General features: G+C 37.8%; 1 protein-coding gene across 2 annotated transcripts in view; it reads left to right on the top strand.

Annotated features, from left to right (window-relative positions):
• The window catches only part of PRIM2 (DNA primase subunit 2), a 365,514-nt gene that overhangs the window by 228,435 nt on the left and 114,869 nt on the right, over positions 1 to 22,210 (top strand). For both annotated transcript variants that reach the window (XM_032409573.1, XM_032409574.1), the window contains exon 9: positions 21,954 to 22,026. In XM_032409573.1, coding sequence (XP_032265464.1) covers positions 21,954 to 22,026 — 73 coding nt within the window. The remainder of the gene's footprint in view (positions 1 to 21,953; positions 22,027 to 22,210) is intronic.

Genomic DNA, 22,210 nt, shown 5'->3' with positions numbered 1-22,210 from the left:
ATAGGGTATGTCATGAATTATAAAGTAAGTTTGAGGGCCAGATTCCTGTTGCTTGCACTGGTTACCAAAATTGCTAATTCTCTTTGATTAACCTATTTTGAGAGAGTTTTGTTCTTGATTTTAATGCCAATAATCTATCGATTAGTGATTTAGCTCATTTCTCTCACCTGTTTGTATGTGCCTCCTTCAACCCACCCTCCCTTTCTTCCTTCCTTCCTTCCTTCCTTCCTTCCTTCCTTCCTGAATCCAGTCAGCAACCCTGAATCACCCTGATTTATTCCATCCTGATCTCTATGTATCTTCACAGCCTACTTCTCCTTCAAGCTTTTACTCCTATTTCCCTTTGGATTCTTCTAACGGACAAAAGGCAAAATGTTCAAATCAAAAGTAAAGCTTAAGAAGTAAAAGAAAAAATGAAATACTTTTAGTAAATCCAAGTAGTACGTATTGGTGAATTAAACTCTTGTCATATTTGACATATTTCTGTTATGCATAAATGTATATGTTAATGTCTTTGGGATTTACCTTTGCACAGAGCTCAGACAAAATTCATTGAGAATGAAAGGAGACTAGGATCCTGTCCTTGTATCAAATAGCACAAAGTATACCTTTACAAGATTTTTCTCAACTGTTTTTTTTTTTTTTAAGATTTTATTTATTTATTAGAGAGAGGGAGAGAGAGCATAAGGAGGAGGAGCGGGAGAGGGAGAAGCAGGCTCCCCGCAGAGCAGGGAGCCTGATGTAGGGCTCGATCCCAGGACCTGAGATCATGACCTGAGCCGAAGTCAGACAGTTAACTGACTGAGCCACCCACGCGCCCCTCAATTTTTATTTGTTTGGAATCTCAGTTGCTTATTTGTCAGGACTGGAAAATTGATCATATTTTTCCTCCTCCCTTCCCTCTGTCCTGTCTCTTTTCTGCCTCTCTTACTCTTCTCTGTAGTAACTTTTCCTTCCCAGACACTTTTTAACCTCTGAATCATTGTTTTGTTGTTAAGGATGGTCCAGACTAGCATTTCATTGGGTTGAGTAGCATAAATACTGTATATGGTTTTTAAGTTTCCTAGAGCACTGTTACTGAGTTATGCGTAAGTCACTTCCCCAGCCCCCCTCTCCTGCTGATTTTGTCTCCTGAGGATCTCTCTTATTGTTGTAACTTCTTATGTATTCTCCTTGTTGCCTTCTTTGCACTCTCTAAAATATTTCACATTATTGCCAGAGTGATTATATTATTCCTTGGCTTAAAATCATTCTCCGTCTCCCTAGTTTCATTCCAGATGAAGTCTGAACTTGTTAGCCTGACATATGAAGTCCTTCTGGAAAGTGTTGCCCTGTCTCTTTGGACTCTTCTTTTAGTACTGGTCCCCTAACTTCTAGTACAACAAAATGCCTTGAAGTTCTTCTAATACAACTTGCTGTTGTTGACCTCTGTGCCCTTGAAAATATTTTTTCTTCTGCCTAGAATGTTCTCCCCTTCCTCCATTTCTGTAACTTACCTAACTTTCGCTTATCCTTTTCGACTTAGCCCGTGTTACCTCATCTGGTAAGTTTTCCCTGACTGTTTAGTTTGCAGTGGGCCCACTTCCCCTGAGTCTGAATCTGATGTTTTTATATGTGTTTCCACAATACCCCCATGGCTACTTGTGTATTACACAACACATAATGTGGTCATCCTTTGTTTATTTTCTGATGACTCCATTATAGTATGGGCTGCTTACGAACTTGTAAAGTGACTTTCATATTTGTATTTCCAGTGCTGGGACAGTATCTGGCACATGATAGCTATTCATTATGTGTTTTTTTGAATGAATGAGTGGTGTTACAACAGTGATACTTTGTTGTTTTTTTCTGCATGATGTTTTTGTAATTTATAAGTCCTATTACCACAATTTTTTTTGTATAGAACCTGATTCAGAAGATATAAACCTAAATGGCTGAATTTCACCTCTAGTTAATGCTTGATTCTGTGAAAAATGATGGGTTCTCCTTCCTCCACCTCAGTATGGTAATTGTCAGCTAGAATTTAGATTAACTACTGACACTTCTCTTCAAGTCCTTGAAATTTGCACAAACTGTACATTCGTTTAGGGCTTTCATTCTCTGTGGAGTTCACTCAGGACTGGTTGCTAGGCAACTAGGTCTAGATGCTACATGTAATATGCACCAACTGATGTTGCTTTTTTATTCTTATTAAATGAAATGGCTTCTCATTTTATTACCATGTCGGAGACATCTGTATGGAGGGTGGCAGCTGATGTGCATAGTTTGACACTTTCTGTTGTACAAAGTAACCTTGTGATATGTGTTTCAAGCATATTGAATTGTCTTTTTTGGGTGTCTAAATGTAATGTTTTTCTTTTTACCTTCCTTTTGCTTAGTTCAAAATAGGAAAGAGTGCTATTTGATTTGAAAGGTTCTAATGATAATCTTGTTATGAGAAAGTAATCATCATTGGTTTGCATGACCCGTATAGCTTAGATGTTACCTAGAGGAGATAGACATTAGGTGGTTGGGACTGAGATCATTACTAGGTCTCATTTTGTTTGGTGCCTCTAATGATCAAAGAGGAATGATGAACAGTATTTTAATTAAATTTGTCAATAAAACTAATTTGGGAGATGATACAAATACCTGTAAAAATTAAAGTAGCAACACAAAGAGAGTCTCAAATCATTTTTACAGGACTTAGACACTCAGAAGAGAATTAGTGTAACACTTTGCCATCCTACTAAGCTAGGATATTGCTTAACGGTATATATTATTCTGAGGATGTAGAAGTGATGTGTCCAGATTTTCTTAGTTCTCTAGTTAAAAGTTAAATTAAGCACAGAGAAACACTTTGCTTCAATGTCTTATGGAAATACAAGCTTATTTTTTTTTATCATTTGTGGTGTCCATCTATTCATCAGTAACTGAGTGCCAATTATGTGCTTGGAATAAAAAAATAAGACCCAGTTTCTCTTCTCAAGGGATTTATAGTTTTGACTTCATTTGAGAGGCACTTAAACATGGTACAAAATTTATAAACCTTTCTAATAGAATTAAACACAAAATACATGATTTTATTATTTGAACTGTGTTTCTCGTGAAATTATTTCCTTAAGCAGTGGGGTCATGACTTAGTTGTTTCGGATTCCATATTCCAGTATAGTGGCTCCCAGTGGGTACTCACATTGGACTGAACTTTACTCTCACTTGGGGGATGATGATGTCACTAATGAAGAAGGAGTATAAAGGAAGACTAGGGGATTAGGGAATGAATATGGTTGTGGAGATTCCAGGTTCAGTAGTTTCAGACATTTTAAACTTGTGGTGCCTGTGGAACATATTGGGGGAATGTTTCGTAAATAGATGAATACAGGCCACAGTTTAAGAGTGAGGTTTATACCAGAGAGAGACATTTGCTAATCATCACTGTTTAGGTGGTGGCTAAAATCAGGGCCACGTAGGGAGAGAGTATAGAGTGACAAGGGGACATGGCCCTGAATAAAACTCATACATAGAACATCAATGTTTAAGTAACTTGTGAGGGGCAGTAATGAAGGTAGGAGATAAAAGAGAAACCAGTAAAAAGCGGGGAGGAATCTTGAATGAAACAGGAACACAACAAAGGATAATGGGATCAAAGATGCTAAGGGAAAGATTTCAAACAGGAATGGTAAACACCATCAAATGCCACAGAAAAGTCAGGTTAGAACTACATAATGTCAGTTGGATTAGGCATGTGGGAGCCAGTGGTGGCTTAACCACAACATTGTAATGGTACTGATGAGCAATTAAGAGATGAGAAATTAAGCTGTGGAAATACAGGGAGTGTAGGCTAGTCTTGAAAGAGCAGGGAAAGAAAGAGGATGATATGTATGAGTTTCATAGTTGAAGAAAGTGTTGTATTTTTTCCTTCAGATTGGAAAGGTGAACATATACAGGTTAAGGGGAAAATGGGGTCAATGGGACTAAGAGGAAATAATAGAAGTGGCAGATTTTTAGAAGAGGTGTAGGAGGAGATGGAACCAAGAAATCACACTGACTAGAGTTTACAATGTACTTTCCAACCTGGGTTTTTATAGTTCTTACTCAGACCATCCCATCCCATGAGACCATCCCATGATAGATGGTCCTTTATTATTATTATCCCTATTTTTTTTTTTAAAGATTTTATTTTTAAGTAAGCCCTATGCCCAATATGGGGCTTGAGTTCACAACCCTGAGATCATGAGTCACATGCTCTACCAACTGAGCCAGCCATGTGCCCCTCATTATCCCTATTTTAAAGTTTGGTGATGGAGGCTCAAGAGGTTCATGTTAAGAAAACCTGATTTTTAGGTTTTTTCTTTTTCAGGGTCTGTATTTTTCTTCCCTCAAAAGAAATGAATGAGTTATTTCATAAGACTTTACAATTTTTTCAAAAGTGATACCAAGAACTCCTCTATTGGAAGAACTAAACTTGCTTACTTACAAAAAAAGTTAAATTTCCAAATGTCAGAGCGAATTTGTGTAAATCATCATATCTACTTTCCTCAAAGCACCTGTCATTAGATGTGTCATCTAATGGGTCATACCTCATTGAGTCTTTACTGTCATCCTCCTCCATCACGTCATTTTCTAGGGTGAATTGTATAGTGTACTGATTTTTAAATTTGGACAGATATAAAGGTCTTGGGCTATATTTCTGTAATTGTAGAAGTTTATTGTAAATAAATATCTTTGCTACCCTAATTTTAGTACCCATGGGATAATATTTATAAAATGGTGTTAGACTATCAAGGGCATATGTTTAAGATTATTTTTATTATGTCACTTAAAAATATGTAAGTATAAACAGGTGAGACTAGAGAGGAAAACTTGCAGCTCACATGTGATAACTTTAGTTGTGTGATCAAAAAATTTTTTTTTCCCTTAAAACCAACGCCTTTCCCCACAGTGTATATATCTTCCTCCTTCCTCAAGACGTGAAATGAATGGGGCCAGAGTATAATAGATCACTTTAATAGTTGCTCTTATTTAATGTTTTATCCTCAGTTAAAGAATAACTAATTTTAAAAACATGTATTTATTATGCATTCTCCTAATTTTGTTAGCATGTTTCAACCCAACAATGAAATAGAAATCGAAGGATAAAATAACCTAGCAAAGCAAAGTACTGCCTATAGTAAATACTTGGACTGCATCACATGGATTAACTGGTAATGCAGCCTGAATTTGTAAACAGATGTTTCTATTAACCTTTATTTTAAAATCATTTAAAATAATGAAAGCATTTTCCTTCATTTGGTATTATTACAGACTCCTTTGGTAAATTTGTTTCCTAATGCAGTACATTTGGTTAATATGTACCCGTTTCTATTTACTTCTCTAAAGTTCTTGCTGCCACAGATTTTATATCAAATGCAGTCTCTGTAAGAGACTTTTCCCAATATCCATAGTGGTGCAGTTTTCTGTGTTTCTTTTTGAATTCTCATTCTGAAATCAGAAAATTGTGTGGGCATGTGCTAGAAAAAGTTTTAGTGCATAGGGACTTCTACCAATTCAGGGCTGAAATGAAAGCCTCATTAATGTGGTCCACATGCTTTAGTTGTTTGTCAGCTCTTTTTTTTTTTTTTTTTTTTTTTAAGATTTTTTATTTATTTGAGAGAGAGAGAATGAGAGAGAGAGCACATGAGAGGGGGGAGGGTCAGAGGGAGAAGCAGACTCCCTGCCGAGCAGGGAGCCCGATGCGGGACTCGATCCAGGGACTCCAGGATCATGACCTGAGCCGAAGGCAGTCGCTTAACCAACTGAGCCACCCAGGCGCCCTGTTTGTCAGCTCGTTCTCATCACCTGTTCCAGCCTCTAGCGCTACTTTGAACTATTTATTTCCTTTCCTACATGCGGCAACACAAGCTTTTATAGTACAGTGATTGTTGTGAAGGTGTTCTAGGTGCCTTGTAAGATACCAATAAATTAGAAAATATTTTCTTTTCCATTATTTATTGTCTTTGAATTATTCTTTTCCACCTCTCTGTGGAGAATGTTCATGCCTTCTTAGAAATCTACTCTGTATGGGGGCGCCTGGGTGGCTCAGTCGTTAAGCGTCTGCCTTCGGCTCAGGTCATGGTCCCAGAGTCCTGGGATCGAGCCCCGCATTGGGCTCCCTGCTCAGCGGGAAGCCTGCTTCTCCCTCTGACCTTCCCCCTGCTTGTGTTCCCTCTCTCGCTGTGTGTCTCTCTGTCAAATAAATAAATAAAATCTTTAAAAAAAAAAAAAAAAAGAAATCTACTCTGTATGGAAAATGTTCATGCCTTCTTAGAAATGTTCAAAAAGCATTTGTGAAAATCAGCCTGTTGTGTTAAGGGCACTATAAAAGGACACTCTGATTCTATACAAAGGAACTAATAGATGTGGTCCGTTAAAAAGTTTATATTCTGACAAGGCAAGAAGACCATTTTATAGGCACATATCTCCCTACACACACGCCTCCACCCAAAGCCGTACCGGAAGAATTGCTGCAGCTTAACCAAGGAAAGTAAACAGAGATGGGAAATCGTTATTTGTGAGGGGTGGAAATCTGTATGTGGATCATGTTGCAAATTTAATGCCATTTAAATGGTTTCTGATAAAACTTTTAGGCACACTAAAATTTGGCAGAATAGGAGAAATGAACCCTGCCTTACTAATAAAACCACTGCTAGGCTTTTGTTGCAATCTCTCTAATGTAATTATAAATAAAGTGGTTAAACTTTAAAAAAAATTCTTTTTCTCTTAATATGTCATAACTAAGTACAAAATTTATTTCCATGGTTCTGATTTCAAGTGGCTGTATAATGCTCAGTTGAAGATATGTCTATTTTTACTTAACCATTCCCATTTTATTGGGTATTTATGGATGTGTGTTTGTTTTTTGGTTGAATAAACCTGTGAAGAAAAACTAAAGAATGTTAGCAGTTTCTGTATGGCCAGATGAAGTAAATTGGGAGAAGAAATGTCATATTGACTTCATGATGAAGGAATTTAACATAGATGTTTTCTAGCCGACGGAGATAAGAACAAAGAGCAGTTGTGAATAGTTTTGAAGAAACAAGAGAACTCATTAGTCTAAGGATGTCATGTTGCCCAGGCAAGAAAGTGGCAGAGTGGAACCAGTTGACTTGAAAAAGACAGAATTCAAGAAACATTTGAAGAATTTTAAAATTTTATTAATGCATCTAGATTAGAACCTTCTGTTGTAGGCATATCAAATTACCACAAATTTAGTAGATTAAAGCAACACTCGTTTTTTATCATACAGTTCTATAGGTTAGAAATCTGACATGGGTCTCATCGAGATAAAATCAAGATGTCAGCAGGGCTATCTATGGTCCTTACTGGAGATTCTGGGGAAGAATTTGCTTCCAAGCTTATTCATAGTGTTGGATAAATTGAGTTCCTTAGACTGTGGGACTGAGGTCCTTGTTTCCTTGCTGGCTGTCAGTCCGGGTCCTGTGTTGGCTCCTAGAGGCTGCCCACATTCCTTAGGTTTTCCAGAAGCCCCTGGAGGTCTCTTTCTGGTCCTTGCATGTGGGTTCTGTCACAGAGCCAACAACCACACATTAAGTCCTTCTTAGGCTTCAAACCTCTCTACTTCTGCTGCTGCTGTATCTTTCTGCTTCCATCCTGAGAAAAGCCAAACCTCATGTGATTAGATTGGCCCACATAGATATCCAGGATAGTCTCCCCATCTCAAGGTCTTTAACCTTAATTACATCTGCATAGTCTCTTTTGCCATGTAAACATATTCATAGGTTCCAGGGATTAGAGTGAGAACGTCTTTGGAAGGCACTGATCTGCCTATTACAGTGAGGGAGTTCTTTTGCGGAGGTGGGGGGGGGTTGAAAACAGCTTTTGCTCAGTTTTCATCGGTTTTACAAGTAAACCACCACTCTTAATTTATATAGAATACTAAATTTCCCTCGGGATTTTTAGATAGGTTAATTCACTTTGCTAGCTTAACATGTTTTAAAGTGGAAAAAAGGGTTAACAAATGATTTACAGAAACATAAATATATATGAAATAAAAATATATTTACAGAAACACAAATTAGTTACTGATTTTCTTTTTAATGATATATTTCCTGTCTCTTTGACTGGCTGGCTTTGTAGCCTGGCAAGCAAATATGTCCCCTTTGTGAAGAGTAGACTTTGTAATGAGATTGTGCATAGTGGCTGCGACTCATGGAGGTACTTTGGTGTGAGAGCTATTTGGTAAATACACGGTCATAAACCTTTTAGCATTCTCAGAGCTTGTTTTTTTTTTTTTTTTTTTTCCAAATTCCAAAATCACGGATTTATTTTAAAGATCACAGTTGACAGCAAAACATTTAAATCAGCGTAGTTTGTTCTTTAAAAAGTAGTATAACTTTTCATTTTATGTACACATCTGGACTGTTTCTTTAATTTGATTTTATAACTCCATCTTATTTTAAACACTAAAGAAAAACTGAATAGAAGCCTGTATCTGACATGTTTTAAGGGAACTTCTCGGTGCAAGACATAGTGCTAGGTTCTAAGGATACATATTTACTTCTATTCTTATAGGGCTTAATGTTGATCAGAAAACGGTTAAAGAATTTTAACTAAAATAATTACAATAAATCATAATGATTGTTAGCATAGTAGAGTAACGGATTCTGTGGGAGTACATAGTGTCATGGAAGTAAGCCTTGCAGAGTATTCTTGCAGCTTATCTATAACTAGAGGTTTTAGGTTTCTGTTAACCATCTGACTCCATAGTTCCTTAGGGATTTCTGAATTGTGAATGCTGGTAGTCTTCCTGGAAAGCAAAATTTTGATTACTTATGCTTTTCAAGTAGTTTTATTATCTGCATTTATTAAGTTTCCTGTTCTTCACTTAGTGGGTTTCTTTAAAACATTGTCCTCCAGTTAAGTAATAAAGAAAATTAGTTATTTTACACTGTGTTAGCATAAAGTGCTAACAAAGTACAAAACGATGATGATGCTATGTGAAATAACTTTCTTAAAAAGACCAAGAAAGCATTGTGGTAGCAACTGTAATATATTAGCAGCTGAAAAGTAATTTGTTTAGTGCCGTACTTTCTGTAATGATGGAAGTATTCTGTACCAGTGCTGGTCCATCCCGTTTTATTTACAAAACAAAATTTGATAAACTGGGGTGAGGAAAGACAGACTGCTGAGACTCACTAGAGGTTTAATGCCCTCTCAGTTGTTTTATAACTACTATTTAGGAAGTAGTTCCATAGAAGATAATACAAAGTGAATAAAAAAAAGCTTTTTTAAAAATTTTATTATGTTAATCACCATACATTACATCATTAGTTTTTGATGTAGTGTTCCATGATTCATTGTTTGCGTATAACACCCAGTGCTCCATTTTAATTGAGCTACCTTGGTCTGTGACATACTGCATACATACAGTCTAAAGGAGGCTTCTGAGGACATCCATCAAATGAGTGTAAGAGCATGTCTTCTCAGATCTTCTAGAGGTCTGCTCCTAACCACCTGATTTAAAGCCCCTCCCCCCAGTGCTTTATGATATTGCCTTAGTCTTTTTTCTTCACAGAAACATCACTAGCTGAAATGATCATTTTTATTTGTTTGTTTAATGTTTATTTGTCTGCAGCATAAAGCTCCATGAGAGCAAGAAATTTGTCTACCTTGTTTTCTGTTATCTTTCCATCACTTAGAACAATGGCGGGCAAAAGAAGACCTCAGTAAACACTTGAATGAGTGAATCAATGGGAGAAAACACTTTCAGGTTTTAAAATTTTACCTCTCATTTAGTTTTTTAAAGCTACTGTTAAAAAAAATTCAACTGAATAAATTTTAAAGAACTCACTGGCTTTTTTCAGTGATTCGTGAATTGGGCAGCATCCAATCCAACAGATAGAAACGAGCTTCGAGAAGCTGTACAGAATGAAAGACCTCTATATGCAAAAGGGAGTAGGAACAAGGAAATTATACTAGATAAAACGAGGCTTGATTATTGCAAGGTCACTTTCCTTTAGGGCATGGCAGGCGTCTATCAGGCAGATTACCTAACTAGTGCTGATTAGGTGATTCCTGACTGACTGGTTTAAGATTCCATATCTGGGAGAGCTGAAACTGTAATTAAGTCTTAGTTTCCTGTTGTGCGGCTTAGTGTAAGTGACTCCATTTTGGGCCTGTTGTCTTATTTTTAACACTACTAAATGTTGAGACTGAATGAGATAGTAGTTGAGACAAAAAGCTGGTGGCTTTTCTCTCATTTCCAAGGAAGAATTCTGGTAAAGACTCTTCCTTTGCAGAAATTCAGGGCTGGTTTTGTCCTTTGGGGATTTGGGACTCTCATGAAATCAGGAACTAATCATGGAGGACTGAGAGTACTTTCTGTTCCTCAACGTGACCTCAGAAGAGGAACCCCTTTTTTCTCCCCAATAAATTCAGATTTTGAAAATGTGTATTTAAAAAATGAAACAAAATGAAACCAAAACTATTACGTACCTTTCTATTTTTATCTATGAAACGAAAGCTTTAAACTTTATGAACCAGTATAAATGGCTGTTCAAAACCAAGGAAGGGTATAGGGAAAGCATGTGACTTCTGGACTGTGACTTTTAGTTTAAGTCTTCATTAGCTGTCCCCTTCATCTCATCTTTCTCCAGTTCCTCCCAGAACCCCCCAAGCCTTGTGTCCCTGGTTCTCGACTGTTATTAGGAAACAGATATGAGGGGCGCCTGGGTGGCTTAGTTGGTTAAGCGACTGCCTTCAGCTCAGGTCATGATCCTGGAGTCCCGGGATCGAGTCCCACATCGGGCTCCCTGCTCAGCGGGGGGTCTGCTTCTCCCTCTGATCCTCTTCCCTCTCGTGCTCTCTGTCTCTCATTCTCTCTCTCAAATAAATAAATAAAATCTTAAAAAAAAAAAAGAAACAGATGTGAGAGGTAACCCTAGAATGCCATAAACTTGTGACAGCCAACCTCAGAAGCATTCTACACTCTGTAAATTATTTGTGAGGGAATGAGAAGATATCCACCTTCTCATTTAATGTATTAATTTAATGTATTTATTTAATGTGTTAATTCTGCTGGACATTGGAACTTTATTCCATGGTCCTCCCATCCCTCAGTTTTTCATTACCACTCTCTCAGGCAACCTTTCTTTATTGTGATCATTTGACTATTCTAGGTCAACACCAAATCAGAACAGCTTCTCTTTAGGGGGTCATTATACTACCAGAATATACACTAAGAATGTAAAGGAATATAAAAAATTTACTTATGAAAATAGAGATATCGTTGGGGGCTTTAGATGTGTATATTGAGGGGCGCCTGAGTGGCTCAGTAGGTTAAGCCTCTGACTTGATTTTGGCTCAGGTCATGATCTCAGGGTTGTGAGATCGAGCCCCACATTGGGCTCCGTGCTCAGTGTGGAGTCTGCTTGAGATTCTCTCCCTCTCTCCCCTTCTCCCTCTGTCCCTCACCCCTGCTTAAAAAATGTGTATATTGAAAATACCTATATGGGGCTATAGTTTGTATCTTATAAGGCTGTATGTGTTTTACTTTTTAAATCAGTTTTATTGAGGTGTAATTTATATACAGTGAAATGCACTCATTTTAAGGGTATAGTCTTTAGGGTATAATGACTTTTGACTTTTGTAAGGTAGAGATATTTTTGATAGAGAAATGAGATGCAGCTTTCAGCTGTTTTGCAGTTAATTGGATTATTGCAGCTTAGAAATTGGAATAAATAGGAAAATAGGGAAGGACGAAGCCAACCTAAATTAAAGTAGAAGTTGTGTTGTGTATAGTTCTTACCCATTTTAGGAACCCGTATGATTCTGATTTTTATTGGATATGTGAGTCTCTTGGAATCAGAGATTCTCTCAGTTGTAGAGAAATATAGATCATTACACTGTGTATTGTCTGCTGGTAGTTTTTTGGGGAGTTTTTTAAATGTAAAATTGAGTAAACTTCATGCCTGTGGAACAATAATTTACATTCAATTTATACAGAATTTTATTGATTGTGTTCTCATTTGGAATAACTGCAGGGAAAATCACCTGGGCTAATACAAGTTGGATACCATTTACTAGGGATTTAGCTTGTAAAACGAAACTCATTTCAATTTCAGTGGTGACAGCTGTTGAGTGAATTTTCCTTTGATCGCCTTCATAGCAGGAAATGATAGATTGTAACTTCATCTTCCTTGATATCTTCCCCACCCAGCAAATTCAAACTACAGGGACTGTGCTTTCTAAATGTCTGAATAGCCTAGCTTATGTGGGCAGACTATTTTTTTTCAACGTCCAAAGTGGGTAAAATTGTGATTGCAAAAGTGGATATATGGGTGATACACAGAACCTTTGTTTCCTCTTCCCTGAAATTGTTTTTCCATTTTTGCCATGATCACACCTGGCTTTATGTGAAAAGGTTGTATTGGAACTTGGTATGCTTTTATAGAATGATGTAGGAGATTATAGTTCATTTTGAAAGATGTATTAGCTTCTTAATGGTTCAAATAAATATGTTTCCTTGATGCAGAGATCAGTTTTGATTACTTGTGATGCATTCTTCACTGCTTTTTTATTTTATACCAGTTTTTAAGATAGGATAAACTATAGGCTGCCAGACAGAAGGAAGTAAATAGTGTTAACCTCTTTGGGTTCAAGAGTACTGGGAACTGCTTGACAAAGAAAGGAAATCTTGAAGTAGGAAAATTTATTTTATTTTTTAAAGATTTTATTTATTTGACAGAGAGAGACAAAGCGAGAGAGGGAACACAAGCAGGGGGAGTGGGAGAGGGAGATGCTGTTGTTTTCTGACCCTCGGAGTCTTCGTCTGTTGTTGGGGAAGGAGGGCAGAGAGACATTCCTTGAGGACGGGAGAGGAGTTCTCTCCAGTCTGGCCCAGGGTTCTGCCGTCATCCATATTCCTGTCCCACCTATCATGCGTGGCTTCTACAAATGAGAGGAGAATGCACAATTATAATTAGGTGTGGAAGTGGGCAGGCAGCCCCCAAAACTCCCAAATAGAAATGTGTCACAGCTTTTTGTTGTTGTTGTTATTCTTCCCCAAGGTAACGTTTCAGGTTACCTCCAAACTAATCAGAATTCAAGATTGCCTTCCTAATATTATAGGTGGCAAACTGTGGCTGAAGTTTAAAAACCTGATTCCTAAGTGAAATGTGAAAACAAACATTTGCAATAGACTTGAGGCGCTTCTGTTAGTGGGCCCAATTGCAGTTTATATTCTGCTTATGACGAGCAGAGACCAATCTTAACTTGAAGTCACGGTAAGTCAGTTGCTTATTATACAGGTATGCCTAGTCCCCAAGAGAATCATTTGATTGCCTCATGTTGTTATGCCCTCCTCCTCACTGTGTCACAGTACTATCCAGTAAAAACATGAGGGCCACATGAACCAAATGTAAGCTTCAGATGTGATTTTATGTATATATGTATGTATTTATGTATTTATTAGGGAGAGCAGAGAGAGAGGGAGAGAGGGAGAATCTTAAGCAGGCTCCAGGCCCAGTGTGGAGCCTGACACAGGGCTCGATCTCAAGACCCTGAGATCATGACCTGAGCTGAAATCAAGAGTTGGATGCTTAAGCAGCTGAACCACCTAGGCACTCCCAAATTTTAAAATACCTAAGTGAAATTAATTTTAATAATATCTTACTTAACTCATATCCAAAATACCATTTCAACATGTAATTAATATGAAAAGTTTTTTTTTTTTTTAAGATTTTTATTTATTTATTGAGAAAGAGAGAATGATAGAGAGCATATGAGAGGGGGGAGGGTCAGAGGGAGAAGCAGACTCCCTGCTGAGCAGGGAGCCCGATGCGGGACTCGATCCTGGGACTCCAGGATCATGACCTAAGCTGAAGGCAGTCGCTTAACCAACTGAGCCACCCAGGCGCCCCAATATGAAAAGTTTTTAATGAAATGTTTTATATTATTTTTTCATACTAAGTCTTTGAAACCCATGCATACTTTACGTTTATTTAACCTCTTAATTCAGACTAAGCTACATTTCAAGTGCTTAGTAGTTACATTTGGCAAATGGCTACTATATTGGACAGTGTAGCTCTACAAGATTGGATTCCATTGAAATCTCCATTGTTCAAGGTTGAATTTTTACACTTTGAAAACTTTCTAAGAGTGTAAATGTAGACAAAACTTTCCAGATCATGAGGTTATTCAGGGACATCTAAATTCTCCTACTTTGGGCGCCTGGGTGGCTCAGTCGTTAAGCGTCTGCCTTCGGCTCAGGTCATGATCCCAGGGTCCTGGGATCGAGGCCCGCATCGGGCTCCCTGCTCGGCGGGAAGCCTGCTTCTCCCTCTCCCGCTCCCCCTGCTTGTGTTCCCTCTCTCGCTGTGTCTCTCTCTGTCAAATAAATAAAATCTTTAAAAAATAAAATAAATTCTCCTACTTCAAGATTAAATATTTTATATGATAGTATAAAGAAGGTAGGAAAGAAGTGTATTTTCTTCCAATATTCAAGAGAAGAAACTGGTGAATGTTAAGAATAGAGAAAAACCAATAACCAAAATGTTTAAATATAATAAATTTAGGCCTGGATGATCGTGACAATAATGATAACAATTTGAGTGAAAAATGTTGTGATAAACTCGTTTAAAGATATCTCATTTGATCCTCACAAAAGCCCTTTTAAAAAAGGTACTTTTGTGATCCCTTTTATGATCTCTGTTTACCAGTGAGGAAACAAAGAGAATAAAAGGTGTTTACCAAGTCACACAGATAGTGAGTGTATGCAAGCCCATGACTAGTGGATTCTGAAACCTGTGGTCTTCATCACTCTACTCTGCTTCCTCCCTTATTATTCTGTTCTGCCTGCATGTTTGGCTTGGACAAATTGGACCTGGAAAATGTATGCAAATGCAGAGGAGCTGGAGCTAATTCCTAAAGCGTTGTAACTATTCTGTGACTCCTTGTTTACGCCCTCAAGTTTTCATCCCTGGTCAGAAAAGGAGAAAATGACTGGAGAAGTGATCCCCCAGGAGAAGCTGACTTTTGACCTCTCATTTTGTCGGTTATCCCCTGTGGCATTTATGTCTCAGTAGTGGAGCTCGTGAATACCACTTTTGGAGCCAAGGTGTGATGATCCGTCTTCTCCTAACGATCAACACCACAGCATGAAAAGACTGTTTTTTTTTTCTTTCTTAACCAGCTAATCTTGTAGTGAGACTCACAAATCCACTTTCATGTAATTTCTTCTTTTTGTTTTCAGCTCTCAGTTTCAGCACTCAAAAACAGTTCCCTGTTGAGTATCTAAGTGCTCATATTGATATTTGTGGTGCATTGAACAGGACTTAAATTTCTGTTGTTTCTGCCTTTCAGTTGTGATTCACAGATCAGATGTATGCAGATGTATCTGTTTCAGATTTATCTATATGTATATCCACTGTATTTTTTTTTTTTTTTAATTTATTTGAGAGAGAGAGAATGAGAGACAGAGAGCATGAGAGGGAGGAGGGTCAGAGGGAGAAGCAGACTCCCTGCCGAGCAGGGAGCCTGATGCGGGACTCGATCCCGGGACTCCAGGATCATGACCTGAGCCGAAGGCAGTCGCTTAACCAACTGAGCCACCCAGGCGTCCCTATCCACTGTATTTTTATTCTGTAAATTAGATGTTGTGTAGTAGTGTTTTGGGAAAACCCCAGTTCTGTGTTGATGTGATTAATTATACCTTCCTGTCTCAGTTATCCCTCCACCACACCCCCCACCATTGGATTGATTGAATTTGATTTAAAATAGGACCATTTTAAATTTGGTTGTATAAATATGTATTATGGATATTTTGAAAGGCTTACTTTTCAACTTTTCAGGTTTTAATTTATTTGAAACTTACCTTTATAATTTTCTATTTACTCTGATTTTTCTCTGTATTGGAAAACTAACTGTGCTTACCTCTTACTGTTTAATGAGCAAGGTAATATGGGGGGGAAAAGTTCCTCAAATGTGACTGAGTTTTAATTAAGTTGCATGTGGGGTGCCTGGGTGGCTCAGTTGGTTAAGCATTTGACTCTTGATTTGAGCTCAGGTCATGATCTAAGGGTCATGGCACTGAGCCTCACATCAGGCTTATGCTCAGCGTGGAGTCTGCTTGTCCCTCTCCTGTGTCCCTCCCTCCTCTCTCTCTCTCTCTCTCTCTCTCTCCCTCTCTTAAATAAATAAATAAAATCTTTAAAAAGTTGCATGTAAATTTATTGAACAAATGATACAGTAAGAAGATGCTTTTGTATATTTTGTGTACCATTAGTTCTCTTATTATAGAGATGAGAAAACACCATCACCTCAAACCAAACAAAGAAATAAGGACAATCACTTTTGTGTAAGTAAGGGGATTGTTATACACAATTGTAAAATTCTCTTTTCTTAGAAAAACACTAATTTGCGAGTGTTTAGGTTTTTAAAGGTTTAAACTTGACAAAGCCTCAAATTTTCATTACAACGGTGATTTAGCACTATGTTATTAGAAAGAGATAAGATTTAAAGTTTGCTTTTAATTGTAATGGTTTTTGTTCAGAGACCTACATTATAGGACCTACCTACCCAATTTCAGCTTTTATTTCCTGCTTTGCCTCTGCTTGTCTTTTTCTACCACATGACCCAACTTCCTCATCTATAAACTGTGTTTTAGAAATTTCCTTGGCTTTACTTATCTCTTTCTGCTTGCCCATCGACTCACCCTCCAGATCCTGAGAAAAATAGACTTTCTTTTTAGTCCAAAATGCCACCTCCTTATCACATGCTTGCTTTTAAACCCCTCCAAGAACCTTAATAAATTCACATCACATACATCTATGAACTTGGTCAAAATTTAAGGATGGTTTAATGCATATAAAATGTTAAACTGCATGCAAATGATAAAAATACTAAAACGACTAGGACTTTGCCTTTTCTGTGGTCATGACATCCTACTTCTAAGCCTCCAAACTCAAATTACTATTTTTTTTAAAGATTTTATTTATTTATTTGTTAGAGAGAGCACGAGAGCGAGCAGCACAAGCAGGGGGAGTGGCAGGCAGAGGGAGAGGCAGGCTCCGTGCTGAGCAAGGAGCCCGATGTGGGACTCGATCCCAGGACTCTGGAATCATGACCTGAGCCGAAGGCAGATGCTTAACCGACTGAGCCACCTAGGTGCCCCTCAAATTATTTTCTGACTATAATCTCCTGCTCTTCCACTTATTCTGCAATCTCTCATTCTCACGATTGTCTTCCTCTCATCTCAGCCTTCCCTCCTGGTTGCTCAGGTCTGTGTTTCCAACGCACAGAACTCTGTCAGTGCCATTTCATTGCTCAAGAAGCTTTACTGCTGCACACTGTTTATTTCTCTTCCTACCCTTCTTTTACAAGAGACCTGTTTTCTGCAGGCTTCAGGAACGTCTGTTTTGAGCGTGTTGTGGCACTCATCACACTGTACTTTCTAGATCATCTCTGGATCCTTTACTACTTTTTTTTTTTTTTTTTTTTTTTTTAAGATTTTATTTATTGGCGAGAGAGACAATGAGAGACAGAGACCGTGAGAGGGAGGAGGGTCAGAGCGAGAAGCAGACTCCCTGCTGAGCAGGGAGCCTGATGTGGGACTCGATCCCGGAACTCCAGGATCATGACCTGAGCCGAAGGCAGTCGCCCAACCAACTGAGCCACCCAGGCACCCGATCCTTTACTACTTTTTGACTCTTCCTTGGTCACAGAAATCCTTAATAAATGATTGAGTGGCTAAAGGGACTCTTAAAAGTTTTGGGGTTTTTTTTGTTTGTTTGTTTGTTTTGAGTTTTTGTTTCGTTTTTGGTAATTAGAATTCGATGAGGACAACGACTGGGATGTGGAAGAAGTCTGTTACAGAGAGTCTGATAAAAACTAAACTTTGTCATTGGGTTTTATCCATTCACGTGGTTCTGCTGGGTAGTGAAGTTTATTTTGCAAGTATAGTGTAGTAATTGTTGCATTTCAGGAGAAGTGCACTATATCCTTATACAACTGAATGTGTTCAGATAGTGTTCTAACGTAATTGAATACTCATTGAATCACATCTTTATTGTTTTCACTACTGGCTTTTTGGTAACTTGAGAAAACTGTAACATTTCACCCTTAGTGTCTTTGATTTGATAATGTAGCAAATAAAAGATAAATTATACATGGAAGATGCAGGGAAATCACTGCAATTCCTACTCCCTTACCACCAAGAATTAAGTCAAATCTTGATTTTTCAAGATTCTCTGATCAGAAGTTCTTCTTTATATTTCACAAAATAGTTATTAGTGACATAATTTGAATTTTGTGGCCCATTAAAATGTTTTGGTTGGCTGTATTGAAAAAAAGGTGTTTGTGGTACATCTTAATTTATTCTTTTATGAAAGCTTAGAAACAGGAAAGCTTTCATGCCTACTTAATCCCCTTTGTTGAAAATTGTACATAAGTGACAGTGAGTGTTTCTCACAATAAAGCCGTGATTATTTAAAATAGAAAATTTTCTGCTGCATGTGTGTGTGCGCGCGCATGCATGCAAGTACCTCAAACCAATTGGAAATTGTTTTTGTTGTTAAAAATTACTATTCCTGTGTTTCCCCAATACAGTGATTGAAAAGTGTTCATAAAATTGATCTATTTTTTTAAATCATGAAAATAAGAATATATTTTGACAGTTCATTATTTATATTTTTGTTCATTCGTGTACCAGCTGCATTCATTTGGAAGTAGGATGATATAAAGCTGACATGAGCATTGAATGTGGTAGAAAGGTGCCTCACCTTTCCTGGGGACCTCTTAGAGGAGTCTCATTTAGTAATGTCCCTTGACACTTCAAGTAAAAGCCAAAGATCCAGTTTCATGGGCTAATGTGAATTGTTCTTAAGGATTTTTATTTGTTATGGTGGCATTATTTGTTTCTTTTTCTTCTTTCTTTGCCTTCCTTTCTCCACCTGTTGCCACTCCTTTACTTCAGCCTCTCACCCTTTCTTGCCTGTAATATTGCAATATTCTTCCGACTGACTTGCTCTTGCCTAGTCCCTACCCTTTTTAGTCATTCTCCACACTGCTTGCTTTCTCAAGTGTAAATACTTACGTAAATTCTTGCCTAAAATCTTTTCATAATTCTTTATTGCTTACATGGTGTTGAATACAATGCTTCTCGTGATTTGCCTTCTTTGTATTGTATCTGAGAATTCCTGCCACCTCAGTTTCATCTATCCACTCCTAGTTCAAACATGTATTAAATAGCTGTGATGTACCAACTCCCTAACCGAGACATAGGTTGCCCCTTCTGGTCATGAATGAGCAGAGGAGAAATCTCAGTCCTAATTCTGATGCTTAACATCTTCATTTGCATCATTTTTCCTCCCATGGGTTTCATGCTTGCCCTTACTGGGTTGGCTGGTGGCCATCTCTCTATTAATAATATTTTTAGAAGTATGATTGTCTATATACAGTTTCCTTATATTCTGTCTGTAGTTATTTATATCCTACAGTAGGCCTTTGCATTAATCATCGCTACCATTCTCTTTAACTCCCCCCCCCCCCCCCCCCTTGGAATTTAGCTCTTTTGCATAGCCCATCAAAGTATTGAGGGACGGGCATTTTATAGTGCCATTCAGGCAAGTGTATGTGTCCTCTTAAATGTCTTCTCTTTGTACTTAGTGTCCTGCAATAATCTGGACCGAGAAAACCTTTCCTGTGGTATAGTATATCATTTGGCTCTGTGTACTCAATAACTATACTCATGTTTGTACATCCTGTTACTATTTATAGAGGACATTTGTATTTGTTAACCTTTTTGATCTAAACAATACCTTTAGATGATTGTGATCAATCTGTAGCCCGAGAAGCTGGGTCAGCAGAGTGGCCTAGTCCTTCACAGCGGTGATGGCTCCTCCGCAGGATCCTGCTGCCTCGTTTCCCATCCTGTCTTTTTTGTACTTCCTGGCCAAGACTACAGTTGCTCTGTGGACTGGGATATGATTTACTGATTTTCTTTAGCACTTTGAATGTATCGTTTCATTTCTCCAGCATTTCTGTCAGTTAGGCAGGGATGGCATCATTAATTCCAGTTTACAAATGAGGCTGGTGCAAATCAGGACAGGTAAATGACTTGCCTCAGTTTGCAAACCAGTGATTCAAAAACAAAAACAAGAACGGATCTTTAGATTCTAGCCTACTGCTATTTTCATTGTCTCATGCTGCCTCTTTGCTCTACTGTAAGATGTCTTTGTTCTAGGGATTCCGCTGAAACAAGTCTCTGGTTAGACTCTATATTAAAATGCAAAATACTTACACTAAATGACAACTGTTGGCTTAATTTAGCATGAGTTTTGTATGCCATGCTGCTACTATGATAAACAGAATGGATGGAATCCAGTGATACATTAATTGTGAGAAATATGTCAGAAGTATGTGAAGGGAGAAAAGCAAAGGCAAGAAGATGTGTTTTGGGGCGTAGGATCATTCTGTACTACTCTTTGGCGTTCTGTTCATCATGTTCTCAGAGTAATTCTCGGGCCATTCTTAGCCCATGGAGGGAGGACTCTTGGGAGGGAAAAATCTACATTTTGAACAATCTCCTAACCAGTGGCTGCAGCATCCCAAGATATACTCTAGTTTTGCTTCATAATTCATACCCATTGTTTAATCAGCAGATGGACTGATTGCAAGAACTGTAGCCTTTCTAAAGAGCATCTTGAGTGTGTGTATTGTTCAGCAAGAATCTGTACTGAGCAGGTATTAAGCAGAGAGTCTGGAATTCTTTATGATGGTAATGATGCTTTACTCCAGAATTTTCCTTTAGTTGTGGATCTGCATAAACCTTGGTTTGATTGTGGTTTTCTATGTAATCTAGCAGCTGTTTTTCGTTATGTCATACCTGAATGTCTGCATCTGAATCAGGGTTGATGGAGTTGGGCATTGTGTCAAGGAACTGATAATTTACAATGGTAGATGGCTTTGGATAGTATATACCACCTTGTATTTCCTAATTTGTAAATAATGCAGGAAATGTATTGAGGGAAGAGGATGGCATGGTATAGTGAAGCAACAGGGAAGGGAGAATTAAAAGTTTGAGTTCCTACTGCGCTGCTGACTTGCTTTCTGATCTAACAAGTTTCTAACTCCTCTGAGCCCCCATTTCCTCATTTGTCAAATGTAAAATAAAAACACTCTCTCAGGGTTGTCATGAGGATGTAATTAGAGGATATAGATAAGGACTTTACCCTTGTAAAGTGCTATTCAGATATTACTTGTTTAAATAAACAGTGATTACCACATGTCAGGTCATTGAACAGAAATTAGTTCAGGGGTGCCTGGGTGGCACACTTGGTTAAACGTTGGACTCTTGATTTTGGCTCAGATCATGATCTCAGGGTCATGAGATCCAGCCCTGAGTTGGGCTCTGTGCTTGAGATTCACTTTCTCCTTCTGCCCCTCCCCTGTGCGCACATGTGCTTGCTCTCTCCCAAATAATCTTAAAAAAGAAAAAGAAATTATTTCAGTTTAGACTTCCTGTCAACACTGCAAAACAGGTATTATTGTCTCCATTTGACAGATAAGGAACTTGGGATATAGAGAGTCTGCAGAACTTGCTGAAGGACCTATGCTAATAAGTGATGGTTCCTCATTTAAGCTCCAGTTTATTTTTTGCTGTGCTGCCATGCTGTTAATAAGGGATCAGTAGTAGAGATTTGAACTTTAACAACAATTTGCATTATGCTTCTAAGAAATGGAATGTTATGCTGGGAATCAGGAGATCCAGACAGTCACTATATTTTTGTATTATTTTTGGGTAAGTTATTTAAATATATTCTATTAAATACCTCTAAAACACTTGGCTATGTTTCTGCTAAGATTTATATGTAAAATGTCTTACTGTGATTTTAATCTGTATCAGAATAAATTTCCTTTGAAGTGATTAAAATATATTGTACAAATCCTATTTTAATATTTTCTTCTTTTTATTTTAGTCATTCTTACACTGGTCAAGATTACAGCACACAGAAGAATGCTGGGAAGATTTCTTTAGACCAGATTGATTCGGTAAGCATTGCATCCTTTTAATAAAACTTAGACCTTTGTCAATGAGGAAGCACAGATTTTTCTTCAGAGATTATTTTGGGGTGAGAAGATGGGAGAGATTGTCATTTCATTGCTTGCTAACCATTTTTAAAGGAGATCCTATGTGCTATACATATTTATTTATTTTTTTAGTCATAGGAAAACC

Source organism: Phoca vitulina, unplaced genomic scaffold, assembly GCF_004348235.1.
Source record: "Phoca vitulina isolate PV1807 unplaced genomic scaffold, GSC_HSeal_1.0 scaffold11, whole genome shotgun sequence".
Lineage (NCBI taxonomy): Eukaryota > Metazoa > Chordata > Mammalia > Carnivora > Phocidae > Phoca > Phoca vitulina.
Note: the sequence above shows the minus strand (reverse complement) of the source record. Positions and strands in the feature narration are given on the sequence as shown.